At 41.9% G+C, this 25,504-nt stretch overlaps 1 protein-coding gene across 1 annotated transcript in view; it reads left to right on the top strand.

The window, feature by feature from the left end:
* LOC137498385 (MOXD1 homolog 2-like) overlaps positions 1-22,082 on the top strand; it is a 357,590-nt gene extending 335,508 nt beyond the window's left edge. Inside the window, exon 3 of the mRNA XM_068225848.1 lies at positions 22,033-22,082. Coding sequence (XP_068081949.1) covers positions 22,033-22,050 — 18 coding nt within the window. The 3' untranslated portion in view covers positions 22,051-22,082. The remainder of the gene's footprint in view (positions 1-22,032) is intronic.
* Positions 22,083-25,504: the final 3,422 nt, after the last annotated feature.

The raw sequence follows: 25,504 nt of genomic DNA, 5'->3' as shown, positions 1-25,504 counted from the left end.
ACCAGGTAATGGCCTATTAATAACTTCTTTTCTTGCTAGGTCGGCAGTTTAACACTCGCGGCGGGTTCGAAGCATTTCCATCATGTAACCTTCTCCTAAAATGTAATTACTCTTTTCATCTTTTTCTTGTAAAGCTACATATTGGGATAGAGAGTGCTAACCCTCTCGAGCTCCCACTCACATTTGTTTTGAGGTGAACTTATTTTCTCAAACTATTCTTCGTTTATGTAATGTAAAGTGTTCTTCTCTAAGTCACCTCTGTAGTATGGGATTAGCCCTTGCGTTAGTGGCCCAGAGCCAGATTAGGTTTTAAAAACAAAGTGTATTAGGAGTGCAAGTTCGCCTCCTCTCAAATTGTTATTTTAGAGGTCATGTAATCAACCTTCTTTTCATGTAATAGACCTCAGTAGGTTGGGTATTTTACCCCTGTGAAAACGTCCTTAGAGGACAGCTTGAAGGTAGAGTTTGGTGTGGCCTTGTGATAGGCTTACAATTTTGAGAGCGGATCGCTCTTTGAAATTTGTTTCTGTATGCCTCGTGCAGGCTTTATGTGTAATGTTTGGAGCCAGTGCTCCTGGGCATGAATGGGGCTTTCTGCCCCTTGGCTAAAATTTTTTTGGAGTAAGGCGGGGCTGATTGCCCAAGAGTTATGAAGTAAGGGCACTGAGCCCGAATCCAGTAATATTGTACCTACATTTTTGCTACTCTGTACCTGTTATGATTGTTATCTCTTGTTTTTGAAAAGAAAATATAACCTAGTTAAATTTTAATTAATTTTACATTGCACGTTAAATTCGTAGCTTGAAACCCATTCACACCCGCACCTTCTTTCACCTCTACCTACCACGGATATCTCCGTAACAATTATTATTATTATTATTATTATTATTATTATTATTATTATTATTATTATTATTATTATTATTATTATTATTATTATTAAGTTATTATTATTATTGTTTTTGTTGTTGTTGTGAATTGCAAACGTACCACGAAAATAACATACAGTATTCTTACTATTGCTAGTTTAAAAAATGACGTTAAATATCACTGGGAGGGGAATGAAATGGGGGCTTTCGCCCGTGCTCAGCGAAACCATGCTTAAGGATGGCACTGTACACGGATACAAACCGTCTACTTCCACCTTCATGGACATGCATACAGTAATAAGCGATGGAGCCAAATTTGATTGGTTGATCCCAGGTCACACAATGTCATTTTAAGAGCTCTGGTAGAAGAGGAGGTGTTTGATAATACAGTCATTTTATATTACACGAACTGACCCACCCGTCACTGAGAGGTTATTGGCGTTTCCATGTCAGCGACGCCCGCCGTTCATGGACTTAACTGTAAAAGTCCAAGTTCCTTAATATCTCCAGTATCATAAGTTAAGCGGTAAAATGTAGGCCTATACGATATAAAGCATTATAAATGCCATTTTCTTCAACGTTTGTTTTGTACAGGTATTGGATAGAACTATCATTTGTGGATCGAGTGAGTTCGTCGTGCGGTTGGGGGCGTGCTGCTATGAGCTTGCATTCGGGAGATTGCGGGTCTGTCTGTCTGTGACGGTACGACGTAAAGCAATTTGTAAATATGAAAATCCACAGCCTGTTTCCAGTCATTCGACCGGGTCAGGAATGGGATGAATGAATCTAGCGGCGAGGATAGGAATTGTGCCGGCTGCCGAAGACTGTCGCACTCCTCTGGGTCAATGATTAATGACTGACAGATGTGTTTCTGGAATGAAAGATGACAGGGAAAACCGGAGTACCCGGAGAAAAACTAGTCCCGCCATGGAGTAACCGGGATTTGAAGCACGGAACCCAGGGGTGAAAGGCCGGCGTGCTGCCGCCTAAGCCACAGAGGCTTTTCTTTGTGGAGACAATTTGACGTTCGCGAAGAATATTATAATCGTGAATATCTCCGCTAATATTTATCGTGCGATAAAGACACATAAAATATAAAAGATCGGTGCCATGTTCCGTACAACCTGGGCTGGAATCTCCATCAGAAGGTCGAGCAACTTAGAAACAAGATTTCAAACTGTGAAGAAGCTCATGGCCCTGAGATCACTCAGCCTACAACAGGAATAAGAATCAGTTTAATTACTAGCGGCAAATGTGGCTGCGTTTAGAGCTAACTACTCTATCCCATGGTTACTGATTGTGATTATTGACTGGGAGTTCCATGGCCCTTAATGGAGGCGATTTTGCGTTTAAGAAGAAGTGGTGTGGCAGAATTAAAGTACTTACCAGAATGGGCTTGGTAGTACTGTTGATTAGCCCCCCCCCCCAGCAGTGAAGAAGGTCGAGGAATCGTATCCCAGCACAGTCGGTTGGCTTTTATGGGGGCGTAAAAGGGAAAGATCCAGATCAGTATACTTACAAGCATGTTATTATTTTACAAAATTTCATAGATTGGTAACTGTTGAACAGTTGATGGTAATAACAATAATTTTCTTGCACTGTAATGATATATGTTGAAGTGGTTGACGAGTGCAATATGCGAATAGATTTTGCAGAGTAGAACACTGTATTATCTGTGTCTTAACATTCTTGAAGCAGTTAAACTGATCGAACAGCACTGGCATGTTTGAACACCTTCAGATATCAGCGGACTGAGCCGGAATCGAATCTACCAATCTACCATTTTTGGCACCTTTGTGAAGACGCTTAGTTCGAATTGATTTTAACCACCATGCGACCCAACCTAGATGTACCGCAGGATGAAACTACTCGCTCCGTCAATATCATCTTCTTCTTCTTTATCTGTTTACCCTCCAGGGTCGGTTTTTCCCTCGGACTCAGCGAGGGATCACACCTCTACCGCATCAAGGGTAGTGTCCTGGAGCTTCAGACTCTGGGTCGGGGGATACAACTGGGGAGGATGACCAGTACCTCACCCAGGCGGCCTCACCAGCTATGCTGAACAGGGGCCTCGCGGGGGGATAGAAAGATTGGAAGGGATATACAAGGAAGAGGGAAGGAAGCGGCCGTGGCCTTAAGTTAGGCATTTGCCTGGAGAAGTGGGAAACCACGGAAAACCACTTCCAGGATATCTGAGGTGGGAATCGAACCCATCGCTAATAAGTTGACCTCCTGAGGCTGAATGGACCCGTTCCAGCCCTCGTACCACTTTTCAAATTGTGTGGCAGAGCCGGGAATCGAACCCGGGCTTTCGGGGGATGGCAGCTAATGACACTAACCACTACACCACAGAGGCGAACTCCGTCGATATAATGAAGGAAAAAGTTATTTAATGTTATAGCGTATGATTACGTTTTTCATATCGTAGTTTTTGTGAAAGTTTGTGTTGCGTTAATTTGGTACTCGCCGGGCTGAGTGGCACAGACGGTTGTGGCGCTGGCCTTCTGACCCCAACATGGCAGGTTCGATCCTGGCTCAGCCCGGTGGTATTTGAAGGTGCTCAAATACGTCAGTCTCGTATCGGTAGATTTGCTGGTAGGTAAAAGAACTCCTGCGGGACTAAATTCCGGCACCTCGGCGTCTCCGAAAACCGTAAAAGTAGTTAGTGGGACGTAAAGCGGATAGCATTATTATTAATTTGGTGCTCCCGGTGTGAAAGTGTATAAAACTGAATTTATATACTTTGGCAGTGTTGTAACTATCAATCACATGCCACTTAAAGCACCTTGGTAAACTTATTATAACAATTGACTAATTGTAATTATATATCTCCTTGAATACAGGAAATGAATTGTAATTCTGGATGAGAGTTTCGCATCCGAAAGGTACACAGTCATAACTTAACATCGTGGCTTGATAATTATACTTATCATAACACACTTCCATGTTTCCCTAGAAATTATCATTGCCTGTTCTCTCCAACAAGGACAACCGTGCGCGGGAGTAACAATACCTTCGTGGTGAGAGATACTACAATACTCATTCTCTGCTTGATAATTGTGAACAGGCATTCAAAGGAATGTGTTTTCTGGCAGAAACTGCGGGAATGTACAGTCGAAATGCAGATAAACAAGAGTAGAATGATGGCGAGAGTTTGATAGCATAATAAAGCACAGGAAATTTGCTCAAGGGAACTGAGAGTAGAATACAATGAAGAGCCATCCTAATAAGGGCAACAGTATAATACTTGAGATATGTGTAGAGGGTATAAGGAATTTGTTGTCCAGTAATCACTGGCTGTGATAAAAGGGGCCAGGACAATTAACTTGAGGTTAACAACCAACCCTTTAACTGGCAATTTTCATCCAGTGTCAACTGGGGCGAAAGGAAGGAACGTTGTTTTGCAAGTTTGTATCATGGCGATCGTTCTACATGATCTCAGTTCGACTTTTACTTTCGAACGACTGTGAGTGTGAAGAGAGTATTACATTCGTACAAAAATTCGACGTCTCTTTATTAACGTATCTGGAGGTTTCATGACCGAAAATGTGGATTTTGCAACGTAACTGTGATTCAAAACTTCGTGTCGTGCGGGCTCGCGTCGAGACATTTAGGGCCTAAAATCTCGTCTAAACGACATTATCAGAGTGAAGCATATACTTTTCAAGCTATTATGAATTGGAAACGGGCCATTGCTCAGCGCAGTGAATGTAAAATATCAATTGATTATCTATATTGGGAGGAGTAGTCAGAGTAAGATACCCATGCGTATGGTGTTGGTTCTGAAAAGTAGATAGATACAAACATTTATCATGATGAAATAGAAGAACGACCATCCCTTATTGCACAGATACTGCGACACAAATCTCAGCTGGCATTGTATCAATAGGGACAGTACCGGTACCAACATTTCACAAGGTTTGGTTACAGACAGAGCAACCATGACCAATTATAATAATATAATAGCTCCCATTAGTGCCAACAGAGAATCACCTAGGTCGGGGAGTACAGGTCCATCACGTCCAGTGACAAGTTTTCATCCTGTTATCAGCAAGTTGTGCATCACAGAGTACGTTTCCCACATGTTGTCAACTCGTCGTATGTTTAAACAGTAAATTATGTTGCACTCATCCTCATCACATCAAGACTTTCTCCTTATAAACTTTTTTTTTATAAGAGCCATAGATGAAAGCTATTAAGAAACACACAGTATTCGTTTCCTTCTATTTTCTCATAAGTATCGGCACGATTAGTCTGCACACGTTCTATAGTATATTTTCCAACGATGGTGATGCACTATAAGAAATTCAAGGTAGGCCTATAGGAAATCTGATTTAATGAGTTCCTAATTACGATCTACAGTTTGTAAGTAGGACATCAGTTAGCTGACCAACAGGGGCGGCTGATCACCATCAGACTGGGAGGGCTGCAAGTATGAGTAATAGAAGATAAATGTTGGGAGATCAGAAGAATGGACATGCCCGGTGAGGCACGGGGCGAAGTGGTTTTCACCAGCAGAGCCAGTGACGCGATGGTTACCATAGCAACTCCGCTACTATCCAGGCTACTTTATATTATCTTCTACTGGCAGCTCTTCGCTCTTGTCAGTTGTAATCCAGCAAAGTGCAATGTGTGAGTCAATGTTTTCGTGAAGCAGATACGAGAAGATAAGAGCCGATCTGTCTGGGAAGAACAGGAAGTTCGTGCTTGCAGGCCACATTCCTCATTCTTGCATTCTTCTCATCCCTACACAGTACCTAGACTGATGTTTCTTAAAACCACACTTTGACAAGAAAAAGCCTACGTTAGCCTTCACTACTGTATAATTGTAAACACCTTCCATGCAGTCCTTCCTGCCTCATTTGAACCGACCGCCTATGCTGACGAATTCATCCTCACATCGTTCTGTTTTCAGTCCGACTTTATCTGTACAAAAGTGAAAGCTAGATGAAATCAAGGTATCTTATGCTTAAACTCCAGGTATCAGACACAAATAGAACAAGAATGATTCCGGGTGCGAAGAGGGAGGAGCAATAGCAGGGGTGTTATGACTGATTACCTATCTAAATACCTGGCGAGTTGGCCGTGCGGTTAGGGGCATCCGGAAGATAGTGGGTTCGAGCCTCACTGTTGGCATCCCTGAGTATGGTTTTCCGTGCTTTCCCGTTTTCACACCAGTCAAATGCTGTTGCTGTTCCTTAATTGAGGCCACGGCCGCTTCCTTCCCACTACTAGTCATTTCACCGAGCTCGATAGCTGCAGTCGCTTAAGTGCGGCCAGTATCCAGTATTCGGGAGATAGTAGGTTCGAACCCCACTGTCGGCAGCCCTGAAAATGGTTTTCCGTGGTTTCCCATTTTCACACCAGGAAAATGCTGGGGCTGTACATTAATTAAGGCCACGGCCGCTTCCTTCTCACTCCTAGGCCTTTCCTGTCCCATCGTTGCCGTAAGACTTATCTGTGTCGGTGCGACGTAAAACAACTAGCAAAAAAAAAACTAGTCATTTCCTATCCCATCGTCGCTATAAGACCTATCTGTGTCGGTGTGACGTAAAACAAAATTGTAAAAAAGCGATCTAAATAAACTGAGATATGCCTATAATTAGATCAGAATTTTAAAAGCTGGTATTTATGTATCGGTCATGTAAAATATAAGAAGGAAATACAATGGCTAAATTTCTGACATGTACGTATGTTTATTTATTTATTTATTTATTTATTTATTTATTTATTTATTTATTTATTTATTTATTTATTTATTTATTTATTTATTTATTTATTTATTTATTTATCTTATGATAATGCAAAGGTATATACAAGTCGTGTACATAATAAAAGAGAGATACTAAGAGATCACAAGATCGGTATATTGGTTACAAATCCAAATCCAGACTGGAAATCCACTGGACGGTTTCACTGGATGTGAGATGAAGGTCGGTCAAAGTGCCCTGGAAAGCTCACAGTGGGCACACATTCGCAATTCGGTGAAGTCCGCCATCCTCATCTGGTGAGCGTAGCACCACATCTGCTTTGATCAACCCTTATTCGATTGAGAATTCTCCACTGACGTCTGGGAAGGTGGACCCCAGCTGACGGAACACAAGGGTCTGGAACAATTTCACGGTGTGACAGAGATTAACATTCTTTCCACTGACATTTCCAGGCATCTAAGATGATAAAGGGAGAGCTCCGAAGAAGGTTCTTTGCCGTGCGTCATGATGGTTGCTGAGATTTCAGTCTCATTCTTGTAGTTCTTAACGTATCTGCGTTGGTCGGCACTGATTGCTTATAACTTTCATCTATGTCTTCATTAGCGATTTTGATCTTCTTAGTGATGGTGGTGGTATATCTCTTAAGACTGGTAGGTAATGTGTGTTGGAAGGACGAATACAACCAGTAATTGGGCGCATTGTCTGATTTAGTTGGGTAACTATTATTTTGGTATGAGCACTATTTAGCCAGGTTGAAGAGCAGCATTCAGCAACGGAATTACAAAGAGCCAGCGCAGTGGATCGAAGGACGAAAGCATTAGCTGCCCCGAGTGGTGTCTGTTAGTTTCTGGAGTGTGTTATTGCGTGTTTTAATTTTGGTAGCAACATTTGAGAAAGGAGTTTTTTTTCGCTAGTTGCTTTACGTCGTACCGACACAGATTGTTCTTATGACGACGTTGGGATAGGAAGAGGCTAGGCTTGGGAAGAAAACGGCAGTGGCCTTAATAAAGGCATAGCCCCAGTATTTCCCTGGTGTGAAAATAGGAAACCACGGAAAAGCATCTTCAGGGCTGCCGACAGTGGGGTTCGAACCCAGTATCTTCTGAATGCCAGCTCAAGCTGCGCGCCCCTAACCGCACGGCCAACTCGTTCGGTAGCAACATTTGAAATGTGGGTCTAGTATGTCGGTGATCTGTCTAATGTTACTTCTAGGTATTTGGGTGTGCTGCAGTAATAGGAAGTCTGTCCTCTGAATACGATGGTTGGCTTAAAATCTGCATGTCTGTTGTGGAGGTGGAACGTAAATACAACTATTTTGGGTTAAGTCAGAGACAGGATCGTTGGAAGTAACTATCCACCTTCTTCAGTTCTGACATAAGGGCTGATTCCGCTTCAGAGAATCTTTGATCTTGACATCCCAAGCAATGTCATGTATGGGGATCGTCAGAAAACAATTGCATTTAATGACATCAGTATTTTAGGTCATGTGAGAAGTTCCACAATGAAGGCTGTGAACTATTTTATTCACACTGGGTGAAATTGTAATTTAGGGGATGGTCTAAGAATTAATTCTGAATTATCTCAGTTAATATTGGTCCTGTCCATAAATGCTACATAAGAAAGGTATAGAATATGAAACTTCCGTTATGCGCATTAAAAATTGATCCTACGACGAATAAGGGAAATGTATTACGATTTTGTATTTTTTATTAATTTCCTGCGTCCTACTGGTGTTACTTTTAATCTCCATCATCCATATTCTGATGATTACTGGTACTTCACACACTGATCCATCATAGTATTAGTTTTTCGAGCTATTTGATCCGTGCTGTGGAGGCGCTGATAGGAATGGATAAGTTACAGCCCCGAATCAGATTGCTTTCTTCCATTTATCTGAACCACCTACATGGACGACCTGTCGAGGACTTATACTGTAGCTAGCGAAGAGATTAGAGTAATTTATGAATGAATGCAGTGATTGAAACAGTTTGTACAATCTGGCTTTAGTGATGGGGTCATGTACGGTTACCTTTTATGTTAACAGACTTGGTAATGGGGGGTAAAGTAAGCAGATTGAGACTAAGAAGGCATGATTACTAGGTAAGTGGCACAGAAGCGGCTGATGCCATACTCCTACTTATATATGCATATGCAGATAAACAAGGAAAAAAATGTTCATTTATAGAGGCTGAGAAGCAATGATAGTGCATCGAACTTCACCGAACCCTATGTGTGTATGATAAGACCACAGCAATGACCACTGAATTAAGCAAGCCCGTCTTCTCAATTACATAAATATTTTTTAATGACTGGGGGTCATCTGAAAGTTTGCGTCAAGAAATTAGCGAGGCAAAATGTGACGGGATGTTATGTAGCAACCGTGCAGGCTGTAGTGTGAAGTATTGATGGAGATGATGACTGACATATAGAAGGCTCTTTTATCAAAGAGGCCTCATCTCATCAAACTCCAGAGAACTGATTTTTTCATTCGTGGTAGTGTCATACGCCCTGAGCTATTTTCCACATTTCGATGCGCTGAATCCTACACTTGTCGATGCCTCATTCCAAATTCTCGAAAAACATCATTAGATGCAAATAAATTGAAAATTGAAATAATGTTTATGACGATTTCATTTTCCCAAATAGGAATATGACACCATTTTTTTAATTTCCTGGCCTAACTTCCCAATTAGGGTCGGCACTACATGTGAAGAAGAAGGAAAAAGTAATCTCACTACAGGCCATGAAGGTCCTTGGAGGGGTGGAAGGTAAAGGCTTCCACTATCCGTAAGTACTACGCCCGGCCGCCTTTGCCCCCAGGAATTAACCTGGTACTCATTTTTAGTGTAGGCTGAGTGAACCTCCGGAAGTAGAAATCTCGTTTCTTAAATTTTGCGAGTTCCTGACGGGGATCGAACCCACGTCCTTCCGGGCGAGCCGAGCACGCCTTTACCGCCTTGCCCAGGCAGCCCCTATTACATGTGAACTAAGCCAAATTTTACACTGGGATACCATTCCTAACGCCGACCCTATATGGAGGGATGTCTTCACTACTGAGTGTTTCCGTCGTGGTTGGCTGTGTAGTGCGGTGTATGTAAATGGAGAAGTGTGTATTAAGATAAATAATAATACCCAATCCCTGAGGAAGAAGTATTTAACCATACGTGGCTAAATTCTCCGGTTTGGCCGAAAATCGAACCAAGGGCTCTTTGAACCGTAGACGACGGTGATCATTCAGGTAAACATGAAATGTCGTATGGCTTTTAGTGCCGGCATATCCCAGGACGGGCCCGGCTCGCCAGATGCAGGTCTTTCTATTTGACTCCCGTAGGCGACCTGCGCGTCGTGATGAGGATGAAATGATGATGAAGACAACACATACACCCAGCCCCCATACCATTGGAATTAACCAATTAAGGTTAAATCCCCGACCCGGCCGGGAATCGAACCCGGGACCCTCTGAACCGAAGGTCAGTGCTCTGACCGTTCAGCCAACGAGTCGGATATCATTCAAGTAAAGACTTGTAAGAGCAAAATTATCTTCTACAACGGGCTAAATTATTTGCAAGGGGAGGAGCAGCAGTCCCGCTTTATGAGGAATGACACGATTTGCTTTCCGGCTAGTTACAATAATCTTCAAATTTCTGGAACGAAATTACTTGATTTAGATCACCTTCAGATCGAATGCTGGAAAACTAAGTTCTCCTGAGATTTCCTTCAGCGTTAATAATGTGCTACCGAGCAAGTGGCCGTGCGTTTAGGGTCACGCAGATGTAAGCTTGCATTCGGGAGTTTGTGGGTTCGAACCCCGCTGTCGGTAGCCCTGAAGATGGTTTTCCGTCGTTTCAAATTTTGACACCAGGCAAATGCTGGGGTTGTACCTTAATTAAGGCCACGGCCACTTCCTTCCCACTCCTCGCTCTTTCCTATACCATCGTCGCAATAAGACCTATCTGTGTCAGTGTGACGTAAAGCAAATTAAAAGAATTAAAAAATAAAACATGTGCTAGGAACTAACTCAGAGAGTGCTTGCAGTGGTGAGAGGCGCAAGGAAGCGTTGAACTCAGCGTGGTCTGTTCTCCGTGACACGGAGCAACCTGCGTACGATCCCGAAATGAATAATCAAAGGGAATGGGAAATATAGGTGTGCCTTTACAAAGTTTAAATCCGTTAAAAATAAATAAAGCTTTTCATTTTTCCGTAGAATCATGGGGATTTCATGAGTGACCAATTAAACTGACATCCCACTGAGCGCAACTAATTTTGAACAGCAGTGGTAAATGTGTAATGGAAGGTAACACACCAACTTCAACGCTTGTTCACCAGAACCACAATATTAAATATTAGAGAACAAACGTCTCTTTATTACAACATGAATATATTTTCGCGTGGGTGGATAATTTAGTTTTGCGGTTTGAATACCGATGCTTAGTATGAATTTCAACATATGAATAAGTGTTAAATCACAATCGAGCTTGATTGTCTAATGCTGTAGAGGCAGAAAGTATAATTAGACACCTGCCAAAAAAATATTCACCGATCTGTAGAAGAGCGCAGAATTGAATCATATATCGCTTCATGTGAGGATCATCCAAAACAGGAAAATTTCAGTTGAATGTAATACTGTATACGATTTATGTATGTATGTATGTATGTATGTATGTATGTATGTATGTATGTATGTATGTATGCCCATTAGTCCCATTTACTGATAAGGGGCCGGGGATGAGGTTAAATTAAATTATGTATTATGTTTTAACGACCGGTTGCCCTTCCTGTCTTCAACCTCAGTCGAGGAGCTAATGAAGATGAAATGAATTTGGTAAGGAGGTGGAAGGAAACGGCTGCGACCTATTAATAGGAACTGCCGTGGCATTTGCCTGGAAGTAAAAATGGGCAATAACAGAAAAGCCATTCTCAGGGCAGCCGCGGTGGAGTTCGAACTCAGAGTGTAATATGCAAGGGATGAAATGTGAATATGTAGGTTGAAAGGAGTTCATAACATCGTGAACACAGTGAGTAAAAAAGGAAAATATAACCACACACCAGCGTTGATATTTGAGGGATACATTGAATTTAGTTAAACAGGATAAACAATATAAAATTCTCTAAATTCAGGCTACCGAGCTCGATATCTGCAGTCGCTTAAGTGCGGCCAGTATCCAGTATTCGGGAGATAGTAGGTTCGAACCCCACTGTCGGCAGCCGTGAAGATGGTTTTCCGTGGTTTCCTATTTTCACAGCAGGCAAATGCTGGGGCTGTACCTTAATTAAGACCACGGCCGCTTCCTTCCCACTCCTAGCCTTTTCCTGTCCCATCGTCGCCATAAGACCTATCTGTGTCGGTGCGACGTAAAGCAACTAGAAAAAAAAATCAGGCTATTGGAATGCATTGTAACATCTAAGCCCTCTAATAAGCTTAAGGCTGCAGGATCGAATGCCCGCACAGTCGGTTGTCATTTGGGATTGCGTAAGTGCGATAAATTCGTTATTATACTTTTACTGGCACGGTGAAGGACAAATGTTTTCAAGACAAAATACCGGCAGTCTGATGTCTATAAAGTCGCTTGGTAGGCCGTGGTCCTTCGGGGCTGTTGCGCCATGGGGTTTGGTTTGATTGATGTCTCTAAAAATGTATAGTTATCGAAGAAATGTTAAGCATAATAATAATAATAATAATAATAATAATAATAATAATAATAATAATAATAATAATAATAATCCGACTCGGCTGAATGGTCAGCGTTGAGGCCTTCGCTTCAGAGAGACCCGGCTTCGATTCCCGACCGGGTCGGAGATTTTAATTGCGTCTGATTAATTATTTTGACCCGGGGACTGGGTGTTTTTGTTTGTTCCAACACTTCCCTCTTCATATTCAGACAGCACACTATACTACCAACCACCACAAAAACACGCAATAGTGATTACATCCCTCCATATAGGGTTGGCGTCAGGAAGGGCATCCGGCCGTAAAAACTTGGTCAAATCCATTTCTGTGACACAGTTCGCACCCGCGACCTCACTGGTGTGGGAAAGCGGTAGAATAATAATAATAACAAAAAATTAATAATAATAAAATGAATAATAATAATAATAATAATAATAATAATAATAATAATAATAATAATAATAATAATAATGCGTCAGCTACTTGATAGCCGAGTGGCATCATCACCCGCTTCCCACCAAGGTGGTTGTGGTTCGGTTCCCGGCCAATGCAGGCGTGGTATTTGACATGAGAATTAACTTCCTTGTCGTTTGAATTCCGCGTAAAAGGAGGTCCCGCAGCTATGACTGCGATATCAACAGTCACCTTAAGCTGAAAGCTTGCTTTTTAATAATAGTGTTAATAATATTAATAACAATAGTAATAATATCCGCCACTGTGGTGTGGTAGTTAGCGAGATTAGCTGCCATCCCCTGAGGCCCGGGTTCGATTCCCGGCTCTGCCACGAAATTCGAGAAGTGGTACGTGGACTGGAAAGGGGTCCACTCAGCCTCGTGCAGTCAACTGAATAGAGGGAGGTTTCGATTCCCGCCTCAACCGTCCTCGGAAGTAGTTTTCCGTGGTTTTCCACTCCTCCTCCAGGCAAATGCTGGGAATGGTACCTAACTTAAGGTCACGGCCCCTTTCTTCCCTTTTCCTTGTCCATGCGTTCCGGTCTTCCCATCCCCCCACAAGGCCTCTGTTCAGCATAGCAGGCGAAGCTGCCAGGGCGAGGTACTGGTCTTCCTTCCAGGTGTATCCCCGGACCAACATCTCACGCTCCAAAACATTGCCCTTGAGGCGGTAGAGTTGGGATTTCTCGCTATGTCCGAGGGAAAAACCAACCCTGGATGATAAACAGATTAAGAAAGAAAGAAAGAAAGAAAGAAAGAAAGAAAGAAACAAACAAACAAACAAATAAAGAAAGTAATAATAAACTCATATACTGTCCGGCTCCATGGCTTAATGGTTAGCATGGTGGTCTTTGGTCACAGGGGTCCCGGGTTCGATTCCCAGCAGGGTCGGGAATTTTAACCATCAATGGTTAATTCCGCTGGCACGGGAGCTGGGTGCGTCTTCATCATCATTTCATCCTCATCATGACGCGCAAGTCGCCTATGGGTGTCAAATCAACAACCTGCACCTGGCGAGCCGAAGTCCTCGGACACATGTCGGCACTAAATACCACACGCCATTTCATTTCATCTCATATACTAACAAATTATTGGTCAGATTTGCAGTAAATACAAAGTTACTCATGTCCAGGACGCTCGCACAATCCAAATTATGCCTCATTAATTATTAGAGTATTAAACATTAAAACCCCGTTAGTCTTTTAAGTGCTTCTAGTTTAAAATATTGTAAATACTACTGTATATTGTTACGAATAAAGCACTGACTGTTTTATGGGGCTAATTTAATGTAGGATGACCCAATCAATACAGACATAATTATAACTTACTTGACGATGAATGGAAACACTTCACTTATTAGTGGCTATATGCAAAAGTCTCTTGTCCTCACATCGGGTCTCTAGCTGGCAGCATTTACCTGGAATGATGATAACTCGTAATCTTGATTGGCAAGTCTCATCCTACACTTCGCTTCCCAGGCAGCAACGTCACTTCGCACAGTAGTTTCATGCAGCCAGATTCGAACGTACATTCGTTGGTTAGACGACTGGTGTACACTTGGCTTGACTCCAGACAAGGCCGATTACTCGCGCAATCATCTCACGAGACTACGACAGACACTGAACTACTCAACACATATCACTCGACAAGGCAATAATACGACACAACACAACCAACAAATCAGCACTACGATCCAATCCTTTTTTTGCTATGTGCTTTACGTCGCACCGACACAGATATGTCTTATGGCGACGATGGGATAGGAAAGGCCTAGGAAGTGGAAGGAAGCGGCTATGGCCTTAATTAAGGTACAGCCCCGGCATTTGCCTGGTGTGAAAATGGGAAACCACGGTAAACCATCTTCAGGGCTGCCGACAGTGGGGCTCGAACCCACTATCTCCCGATTACTACATACTGGCCCGATCCAATCTGAACAACATCACACTCCAACACCCTTCAGCGGCAACACACTACACTCCAACGCAACTCTAATACTTCACCACACCGAGTGAATTGGCCGTGTGGTTAGGGGCGCGCAAATGTGAGCTTGAATTCGGGAGATGGTGAGTTCGAACCCCACTGCCGGTAGCCCTGAAGATGATTTTCCGTGGTTTCCCATTTTTACACCAGGAAAATGCTGGGACTGTCCCTTAATTAAGGTTACGGCCGTTTCCTTTCCACTCCTAGCCCTTTCCTATCACATAGTAGCCATAAGACCTATCTGTGTCGCTGCGACATAAAGCCAGTTGTAAATGCTCCACCATGACGACACTCTCTCAATACTCACTACTCTGTTCGCGGCGAGCCTATTTTTATACACCTGCTGATGAAGTTTTATTATATTCAGCGTGCGTCCGGGATGGGAACGTTCTAGCTTCGTCCTCCAGAAAATCCTTGGAACCACCAGACGAAAAGCATTAGGACCTATCAATCAATCAATCAATCAATCAATCAATCAATCAATCAATCAATCAATCAATCAATCAATCAATCAATCAATCAATCAATCAATCAATCAATCAATCAATCAATCAATCAATCCCTACTGATCTGCATTTAGGGCAGTCGCGCAGGTGGCAGATTCCCTATCTGTTGTTTTCCTAGCCTTTTCTTAAATGAAAAAATGGAAATTTATTGTACATCTCCCTTGATAAGTTATTCCAATCCCTAACTCCCTATAAACGAATATTTGCCCCAATTAGTCCTCTTGAATTCCAGCTTTATCTTCATTTTATGATCTTTCCTACTTTCAAAGACACCACTCAAACTTATTTGTATACTAATATCACTCCACGCCATCTCTCCACTGACAGCTCGGAACATACCACTTAGTCGAGCAGCTCGTCTCCTTTCTCCCAAGTCTTCCCAGCCCAAACTTTGCAACATTTTTGTAACGCAACTCTTTTGTCGGAAATCACCCAAAACAAATCGAGCTGCTTTTCTTTGATCTTTTGCACTTCTTGAATCAAGTAATCCTGGTGAAGGTCCCATACACTGGAACCATATTCCAGTTTGGGTCGCACCAGAGAAATATATGCCCTCTCCTTTACATGCTTACTACAACCCCTAAATACCCTCATAACCATGTGCAGAGATCTGTACCCTAAATTTACAATCATATTTATGTGATTACCCCAAATAAGATCTTTCCTTATATTACGACCTAGGTACTGACAATGATCCCCAAAAGGAACTTTCACTCCATCAACGCAGTAATTTAAACTGAGATGACTTTTATATTTGTGAAACTCACAACCTGACTTTTAACCCCGTTTATCATCAACCACTGCCTACTGTCCGTCTCACAACGTTATCGAGGTCATTTTGCAGTTGCTCACAATATTGTAACTTATTTATTACCCTTTACAGAATAACATCATCTGCAAAAATCCTTATCTTTGGTTCCACTTCTTTACACATATCATTGATAGGCCTATATATATATCAGAAATATAAAGGTCCAATTATACTGCCTTGAGGAATTCCCCTCTTAATTATTACATGGACAGATAAAGCTTCGCCTTCTCTAATTCTCTGAGTTCTAATTTCTAGAAACATAGCCACCCATTCAGTCACTCTTTTGTCAAGTCGAATTGCACTCATTTTTGCTAGTAGTCTCCCATGATCTACCCTACCAAATGCCTTAGATAGGTTACTCGCGATACAGTCCATTTGACCTCCTGAATCCAGGATATCTGCTATACCTTGCTGGAATCCTACAAGTTGAGCTTCAGTGGAATAACCTTTCGTAAACCCAAACTGCCTTCTATCAAACCAGTTATTAATTTCACAAACATGTCTAATATAATCAGAAAGAATGCTTTCCCAAAGCTTACATGCAATGCATGTCAAACTGACTGGCCTGTAATTTTCAGCTTTATGTCTATTACCCTTTCCTTTGTCCGACTCGTTGGCTGAATGATCAGCGTACTGGCCTTCGGTTCAGAGGGTCCCGGGTTCGATTACCGGTCAGTCGGGAATCTTAATCTTCATTGGTTAATTCCAATGGCTCGGGGGCTGGGTATTTGTGCTGTCCCCAACATCCCTGCAACTCACACACCACACCCAACACTATCCTCCACCACAATAACACACAGTTACCTACACATGGCAGATGCCGCCCACCCTCGTCCGAGGGTCTGCTTACAAGGGCTGCACTCGGCTAGAAATAGCCACACGAAATTATTATACACTTTCTTTTATACACAGTGGCTACTATAGCAACTCTCCATTCATTTGGTATAGCTCCTTCACGCAAAAAATAATCAGATAAGTACTTCAGATATGGTTGTGTTCGAGCCCCACTGTGGGCAACCTCGAAGATGGTTTTCCGTTGTTTCCCATTTTCACACCTGCTTGGGCTGTACCTTGATTAAGGCCAAAGTCGCTTCCTTCCCACTCTCAGCCCTTTCCTATCACATCGCCACCATAAGACTACCTTTGGCTGTGCGACGTGAAGCCAATTGTAAAAAAGAAAACAGAAAAGAAAAACAAAGAAACACGATAGCTTACTTCACTGTATCGTTAACCACGCATTACCGCCACTCTCTTAAATGACTATTATAAGGTTAGCATTTTCCCCTAGGAACTTTGATTCATGAAATGTTTGGAGTTCGGATCTCCTTGCCTGTACCAAGGAACTCTCCGAACAAATACTGTGCTTTACGGGCGTGAAGAGACACGCCATTCGCCCCTGGATTGATGTGAATATGCGTACAATTTGTTCATCATTGCTGACTATTGAATTTGTGCTAATAAACTTAGGAAAAGGGATGAAGAGAATGTGGGCAGTGAGATCAGGAAACAATATGTTACTTACTAGAAGGAGTGAGGCGTAGTAATTGTTTGACCGGACAAGCTCGGACAGGCCCTAATGAGCAGGGCTGACTCAGGGCTGACTAAGAGCTGACAGGCACAAGCTGGTCTTCCTACACTTGATTTATTTACCCTAATTACACACCAGCTTCCTGCAGTCGGGTGGACAAAATGTGTGTAAAACATCAGGCTAAATTACTTCCTTGGCTGCATGGGCGTGATCTCGGCAAGAAACTTTTTTTCAAAAAATCCGAATTGCTGAAGATCGATAGCACAGTCCTCAGCTTTAACGACAATGGTCATCACGACTGGATTCTCGAAACATCAGCCACGAGGAATCTCATCCTGCAGAGCTGATGGCGTGCGAAGTAAAACACGAGAAGGCTCTAAAAACGTGCAAGAATTAGCTGTTCCACGTTTATATAATGGTATTTATTTTTTATTATTTTTGTTCTGGAGGTAATGTGTATAACTGGCTCAGAAACACTTCTTTTGCCATCAGTATTCACTCTGGTACTTTTGTTGTAATGGAGAAGACGGAGTAACAACCCAGACAAATAGCGTATATTTCGACTTATTACCAATTTATTTTACATAGCAAAATTTGTTAAATTTTGCAATTGCGTTAAAGGTACTGGAAATACAGTATTTACCCATTTACCAAGTTGGCAACCCCAAGTGAGGTTTAATATACGTAATGTGTATGAATGAGATCGCTTGTCTTTATATTCTCCTTTTTCTACCGCTTTTACCCACACTTGTGGGTGCGAACTGTGTCGCACATGAGGATTTGGCAATGCTTTACGGTCGGATGCCCTTCCCGACGCCAACCCTATATGGAGGGACGTAATCACTATTGCGTGTTTCTGTGGTGGTTGGTAATGTAGTATGTTGTATTAATATGAAGAGGAAAGTGTTGGGGACAAACACAAACACACAGTCCCCGAGGCAGAAAAATGAATCACACGCGATTAAAATCCCCGACGTACCGGGCGAGTTGGCCGTGCGGTCAGGGGCACGCAGTTGTGAGCTTGCATCCGGGAGATAGTGGATTCGAATCCCACTGTCGGCAGCCTTGAAGATGGTTTTCCGTGGTTTCCCATTTTCACACCAGGCAAATGCTGGGGCTGTACCTTAATTAAGGCCACGGCCGCTTCCTTCCAACTCCTGGGCCTTTCCTATCCCATCGTCAACATAAGACCTATCTATGTCGGTGCGACGTAAAGCATCTAGCAAAAAAATCCCCGACCCCACTGGAAATCGAACCCGGGACACTCTGAACCAAAGGCCTCAACGCTGACAATTCAGCCAAGAAGTCGGGCCGTGTCTTTATATTGATAGATCTCACCTTGGGAATAACAGACTCACGCAAGGTATAAAAGTATGCTGAAGATTGATGTACATCCAGATTAACAAAACTCTTCTTATTCGGCTCCATGGCTAAATGATTAGCGTGCTGACGTTTGGTCACAGGGGTCACGGGTTCGATTCCCGGCAGGGTCGGGAATTTTAACCATAATTGGTTAATTCCGCTGGCATGGGGGCTGGGTGTATGTGACGTCTTCATCATCATTTCATCCTCATCACGGCGCGCTGGTCGCTTACGGGCGTCAAATCAAAAGATCTGCATCTGGCAAGCCGAATATGTCCTCAGACACTTCCGGCACAAAGGCCATGCGCCATTTCATTTCTTTCCAGATCTAGGTTTTAGTATACCCTCGTCTCTGACCTTTCGGGATGAGAGTCTCAGACGGATGAGTGCTGGCTTTCTGGCCCAAAGTTGGCGAGTTCAGTCCCTGCTCAGTTTGATAGTATTTAAAGATCCTTATATATGCCTACCGAGTGAGTGACTGCACGGTTTGGCTCACGTAGCTTTCAGCTCTCATTCGGCAGATAGTGGGTTCAAACCCCCTGTTCGCAGCCCTGAAGATGGTTTTCTTGGTTTCCCATTTTAATATCATGAAAATGCTGGGGCTGTACCTTAATCAAGGCCATGAGCACTTCCGTCCCGCTCGTAGCCCTTTCCCATCCCATCGTCGCCATAAGACCTATCCGTGTCGGTGCGACGTAAAGCAAATTGTAAAATATAATATAAAAATGCTTCCCGCATGTCGATAGATCTACTATCACGTGAAAGAACTCCTTCATGACAAAATTCCGGTACCTCGGCGTTTCCGAAAACAGTCAAAATTAGTTAGGGGGACGTAAAAACAATAACATTAAAAATTATTCAGCTATGTGGAGATGACGATTTTATGTGTATGATTCGTACGTCTATGTACGGTAAGGAATACAAGAAGTTAATTTAATTAATGCTTTCATAATTTAGAAGCATCAGAAAGCTGTACTGTACTTGTAATGTAAACATATCATTACATTAAGTGAATGAACGCACTGAGTTCAAGTAATGGATTATGAGTAAAATGCGCTGGACCTTATGAGAGTATACACATTGACATGACTTCTCCACTTTTTGAAGGGGACATGTACTGTATTTAACTAAGTAACTAAATGGAATCCGGTAGCATTCAAACAAACCGCTTGTGAATGAAGATCAGAAGAACTTCGAATTCAATAATGGTTTCCTCGGAGAAAGTATTGAATTATAATGACGTTTATTCAGAAAGCTGCCTTTCTTAGTCGGATGAGTAATAGGACATTATTCAGTTTTACCTAACACGGAAATCAGTTCACTGCCTACCTGCTTCAGTTCGCCTTTACTCCTGTCAAAAATATTTTGCACGAACTTTCTTCAACTTAACTACAGGTATTTCTGGGATTTTGGCTGAGAGTTTATCGCCGGACGCCCTTCATGGTGTCATGTGACTTTCCAGGTGAATATTCCATCGTAGGATGAACCGGAATTTGGCACCCGACAAGTAGTTGCCGGAGCCAAGAGCTAAACCACAAAAACGAAATTTTGTATTTTAAAGAATTTTGTCTTTTATGGGGGCAAAATGGTGACTGATATTTGTACCTTTCCTTAATACCATTGCAAAACATAAGTAAATTTAAATATAGGATACTTAAGCAATTTGTTTTCTAATTTTCAACTAAAATATCTAAAAGATATGATTTGGGAAAGCAAAATGACGTTGCCATCTGAATTAAATCCGTAACCTTCGTAACCGCCGTAGACTCTCTTGCATCCGTCAAAAAATAGTGAAATAGTCTACAAGTTGTCTTGTAGTCAGTACTGTTCCTGTAAATCTGTTATCAAATCGATGGTGTTGGAGCATTGGCTCTTTCAAGAATGGATTAGGATTTCTTCTCAATTCATTACATATGAGGGCAATGCACTCCATTGTACGAATAGGCCGATGACCTATATGTCAGGCCCCCTTTAAACAACAAGCAAGCACCATTGTATGAATTCCACGCCCTTCCGAGAAAAAATCCACATGAACGGCACTATGGAGTCTGTCATTGTCATTCTCTCTAAAAAAAATTCGAACTTCAGAAAATTCACTGGCAGTGGGAGTTTCGTCGACGGCCATTTGCTCTAGATGTGTTGAGAGTTATCGTCACTGGCTTTCCATCAAGGGGTCAGGCTTTCGAATCTCGACAGGTGTATATGGGAGTTTTGGAACGAAATATCATATTCCTCTGATTTGAATTTCAAGTAACACCGGAGGTCCCATCGCGATATCAAAAGTCAACGTAAAACGCAATTTTGCTTCTCTGTTGAGAAGAGTGTTGTCAATCTAGATGTACATCAATCTTTAGGATATTTTTATACCATGCGTGAGTCCGTTATTCCCAAGGTGAGATCTATCCTAGACAATGTGGTCTGTAACTTAGACTCTGTAATTTCAGTGGTCATCGAGGCCGTAGCCATGCATTGTGCGGCCGATCTCGAACTGTTTGAGAACCCTATGATCCTTCGGTGCTGGCCAGTCGAAGCTGTAGCGGTGCAGAAAGATAGAAATTCGGTCCCATGCAGCAATAAGTTCAGCGTTCTCTGGGTATATCTGCTATGAAAGGTTTCCGTTGAAACTCTTTTCCCACTCTATAAGAGGTCACTGCAATTTCAGAGTATAATGTGTTCTGTCTTCACTTATGACACATTCCTCTCGTAAATTCAACTCCAAAGTCATGGAAGCCGGGCTGAGTTGCTCAGACGGTTGAAGCGCTGGCCTTCTGGAACCACATTGGAAGGTTTGATCCTGGCTCATTCCGGTGGTATTTGAAGGTTCTCAAATACGTCAGCCTCGTGTCGGTAAATTTACTGGCACGTAAAATAACTCCTGCGGGATTAAATTCCGGCACCTCGGCGTCTCCGAAATCCGAAAAAGTAATTGGTCGTACGTAAAACAAATAACATTCTTGTTATTATCAAAGTTATGAAATTGACGTATGTGTACAGGTGGAATTTGGGACTGATGTCTGATGCTTTTTCAAAGTCTAATTAATATTAAGATAGTTCCAGTTCCTTTCATCATTTCATTATGTACATTAATGTATACATTTTCTTTCCATGGAAAGAAAACTTACGTTGATTATTTGATTCTTTCTAGGTGAGTGTCGGTGCTTGATGACTGGTGATCGAAGAAATTTGTGTACTGTCTGTAAGTAACTCAAAGTTACCTTGTTAAATTAGTCCAGTTTGGGGGTTGGACAAGGCTGCAATCTTTTACCTTTGCTGTTCATAGTTTACATGGATCATCTACTGAAATGTATAAAGTGCCAGGGAGGGATCAAGTTAGGTGGAATTGTAGCAAGCGATCTGGCCTATACCATCGACTAGATCTTAATTGTTGATTGTGCTGGAAGCCTGTAGTCTAATATCTTGGAACTTGAGAATAGGTGCAATGAGTGTGATATGAGCATTATTATTTCCAAGACTAAAGAGTTGTCAGTAGGTAAGAAACCTAAGAGAACTGAACGTCAGGTTGGGAGTCCAAAGCTGGAACAGGTAGATCATTTCAAGAATTTAGGATGTCCATTCTCCCAGGATGGTAGTATAGTAAGGGAGGAAGGTGCAGGAAAGCTAATGCAGTGAGCTCGCAGTTCCGATCAAAGGTATTCTGTAAGGAAGAAGTCAGTTCCCGGGCGAAAGGAGCTTTATACCGATTTGTTCTCAGACCGAATTTGCTTTATGTGAGAGAAAGCTAGGGGGAATCAGGATATCTTATTCGTAAGTTACTGTAGAAGTAAAATAGATACGAAATTAGAGAGAATGATCACTGATACAAATTGGTGGAAACAAAGGCAGGAGGGTACTGGGAATAGGGAAATAAAGGCTAAGTTAGGAATGAATTCGATTGACGAAGCTGTATACATTAACCGGCTTCGGTGGTGGGGTCATGTGAGGCGAATGGAGGAGGATAGGTTACCTAAGAGAATAATGGAATCGACCGTGAATGTTAAGACAAGTTGTTGTTTTGTTTTTTTGCTACTGGCTTTACGTCGCACCAACACAGATAGGTCTTATGGCGACGATGGGGCAGGGAAGGGCTAGGAGTAGGTAGGAAGCGGCCATGGCCTTAATTAAGGTACAGCCCCAGCATTTGCCTGGTGTGAAAATGGGAAACCATGGAAAACCATTTTCAGGGGTGCCGACAGTGGGGTTCGAACCTACCACTATCCCCCGAATACTGGATAGTGGCCGCACTTAAGCGACTGCAGCTGTCGAGCTCGGTGTTAAGACAAGTAGAGGGAGACCAAAACAACGGTGGTTATACTCAGTTCCTAATGATTTAAAGATACGAGATATAGAACTAAACGAGGCTACAGAGCTAGCTACAAATGGAGGATTGTGGCGACGTTTAGAAAATTCACTGAGTCTGGAGACTGAACGCTGAAAGGCGTAACAATCTATAATGAAGGTGTATGCATGCATGTATGTATGTATGTATGTATGTATGTATGTATGTATGTATGTATGTATGTATGTATGTATGTATGTATGGGAAATGCGTGAATTCAAAGTGAAATTTGGTTGTAATTAATTTCTAGTGCATACTTAAGAAAAGGCATCGATTGTTGGTAATTACCCGTATGTGCGCCTACACATGCTGGTATTCAAATACATGCAGAGTTTGTAAACCCCGAGAAAGTCAGCATTTGCCTTACTGTAATTGTTCGATAATAACCTGCAACTATCCCCGCCAATCTTTTTACATGTCTCCTGAAAGTGCCAACGTGAACCGTTAGATCTGTGTGATTATAATGACAAAGTAAAATACTCTTTCATGTTGTTCTGGATGCTCTTTATCGCAAATATAATCCACAAAGACACAATCATTCGCACATTGGTGCTTCGTTCCGCAATCAAACGTTTATCAATTCCATCTGTATAATGGCTGTTCGACTTCCCTGATGTCCTCCACGGATTTCGAACAAGGCACATTATGTTTTGCTGACAGTTTCACTGTAATGATTCTGTATTTTTGAGACACAGTTCTGGTCAAATTATCACTGTCCGTATACTTCTGTTGCTTTATGAACACCCTAAATTTTCCGTGTTGTGGTTACAGATTTTACAGTTAAACAGACACTAGCGATATGTTCGTTCTAAAAGTATGATCTCACATTGTAGTGGATGCTCTACACAATGTGTAGCCTAATACTCTGCCATAAATGCTAGAAATAGACATATAAAGGATAAATAAAAGACAGTGGTAGTTCCTTTTCTCTTGGATTTCTGCCAGCAAAAATACAACTGCCCCTTTGGAAAGCTGGAGTTTACATTCTCTCCATACTTAGTATAAGGCCTAATAAATCGGAAGGGAAAATCAAAAGGGTTTGTTTCATCAGGACTTTAGGCTACTGCAAAGTTGTTCCAGACGTTGCTACTGTATTAATGGTTTAAAACGTGATTATTAAGGTAGCCAGGGAATGTCACTGGTTACATAGAACGTACAACTGAGTAAAGGATCACTTTCTTCAGGCCAGAGAGGTTTTCATGTTTTGAACTGCAAAACCATGGAAGGACAAATGTGGAGACAAGAGACGTTTTAAGATATAATGAGTGAACATTAGAGACTATTATGACAAGTAAAAGACTTGCAAGTCAGTCGTATAATAAAAGTTCATTGGTTAGATGATATTCTTATGCACAAGCAGTTGTGGAGTCCTTAAATTTGTTGAGCGATTGATAAAATATTATGTTCCATTTCACTACAACTTGTATACTGCAGAACCATCTCGAAAAACGTGAAGGTTGGTCATATGGAATTTTCTGGATAAAATCTTCTATGTCTTAGGCCTATGAGGTGGAAACATTAAAGTAGTTTCTTGTGATGTTAGTGAAACCAATGTTTCCTGGTTCAATGCGGAACCTGTAAATATATTAAAACGCGGTTAACGATCCAATGTTGAATGTGTTGTGGCTCTAATCAGCAAAATGATGAAGTGATTGTATGTAGGACTCACCTCAAACTGCCGTGAGACAATGCTATTACTAGCCGCGCTCAATGAACAATGAAAGCTCTGAGCAGGTTTGCTTGATCGGACGTAGCTAAAGAGGGGAAGTAGGGGTGGGTTGAGACGATGTATGAACATTAGAGTACAAATAGTTTAAATGGATAGAAAACTCTCGGTTTAATCACAGAGCTTCCATTTTGTTTCCTCACGTTTTTCGTCGATTAAAGATCAATTACCATTTAATATTTAACTACGACCGTTCAATAAAAGCGTAGACGTGTGTGCAATTTTCCAACCCTTGAAAGGCAGAAAGAAGGCAGAAATGTATACAAATTCAATTACCAAGATACATACATGCTTGTTAAAAACATTGATGGCAATTAACGTAAAATGTAAGTCTTGAGAAGAAGCGGTGATAACTGCAAACTTAGGGACTGTAATTTGTATAAACTTTCAAGCATTTCTTGAATAATTTATTAGTCAAAACATCGTTTCTCTCGGGATTTCGTGAATTAAAAACATAACTTTTTGAAAAAGTATGTCTCTTCAAGCATTGACAAGTCAGCTAAATTGTTATGTTGCCTCATAGAATTTCAAGGGGTAGAAAAAGGCTCTCTTGAC

The sequence above is a fragment of the Anabrus simplex genome, chromosome 2, assembly GCF_040414725.1.
Source record: "Anabrus simplex isolate iqAnaSimp1 chromosome 2, ASM4041472v1, whole genome shotgun sequence".
Classification (NCBI taxonomy): domain Eukaryota; kingdom Metazoa; phylum Arthropoda; class Insecta; order Orthoptera; family Tettigoniidae; genus Anabrus; species Anabrus simplex.
The sequence above is the reverse complement of the archived record's forward strand: the minus strand, read 5'-3'. Positions and strand labels throughout refer to the sequence as shown.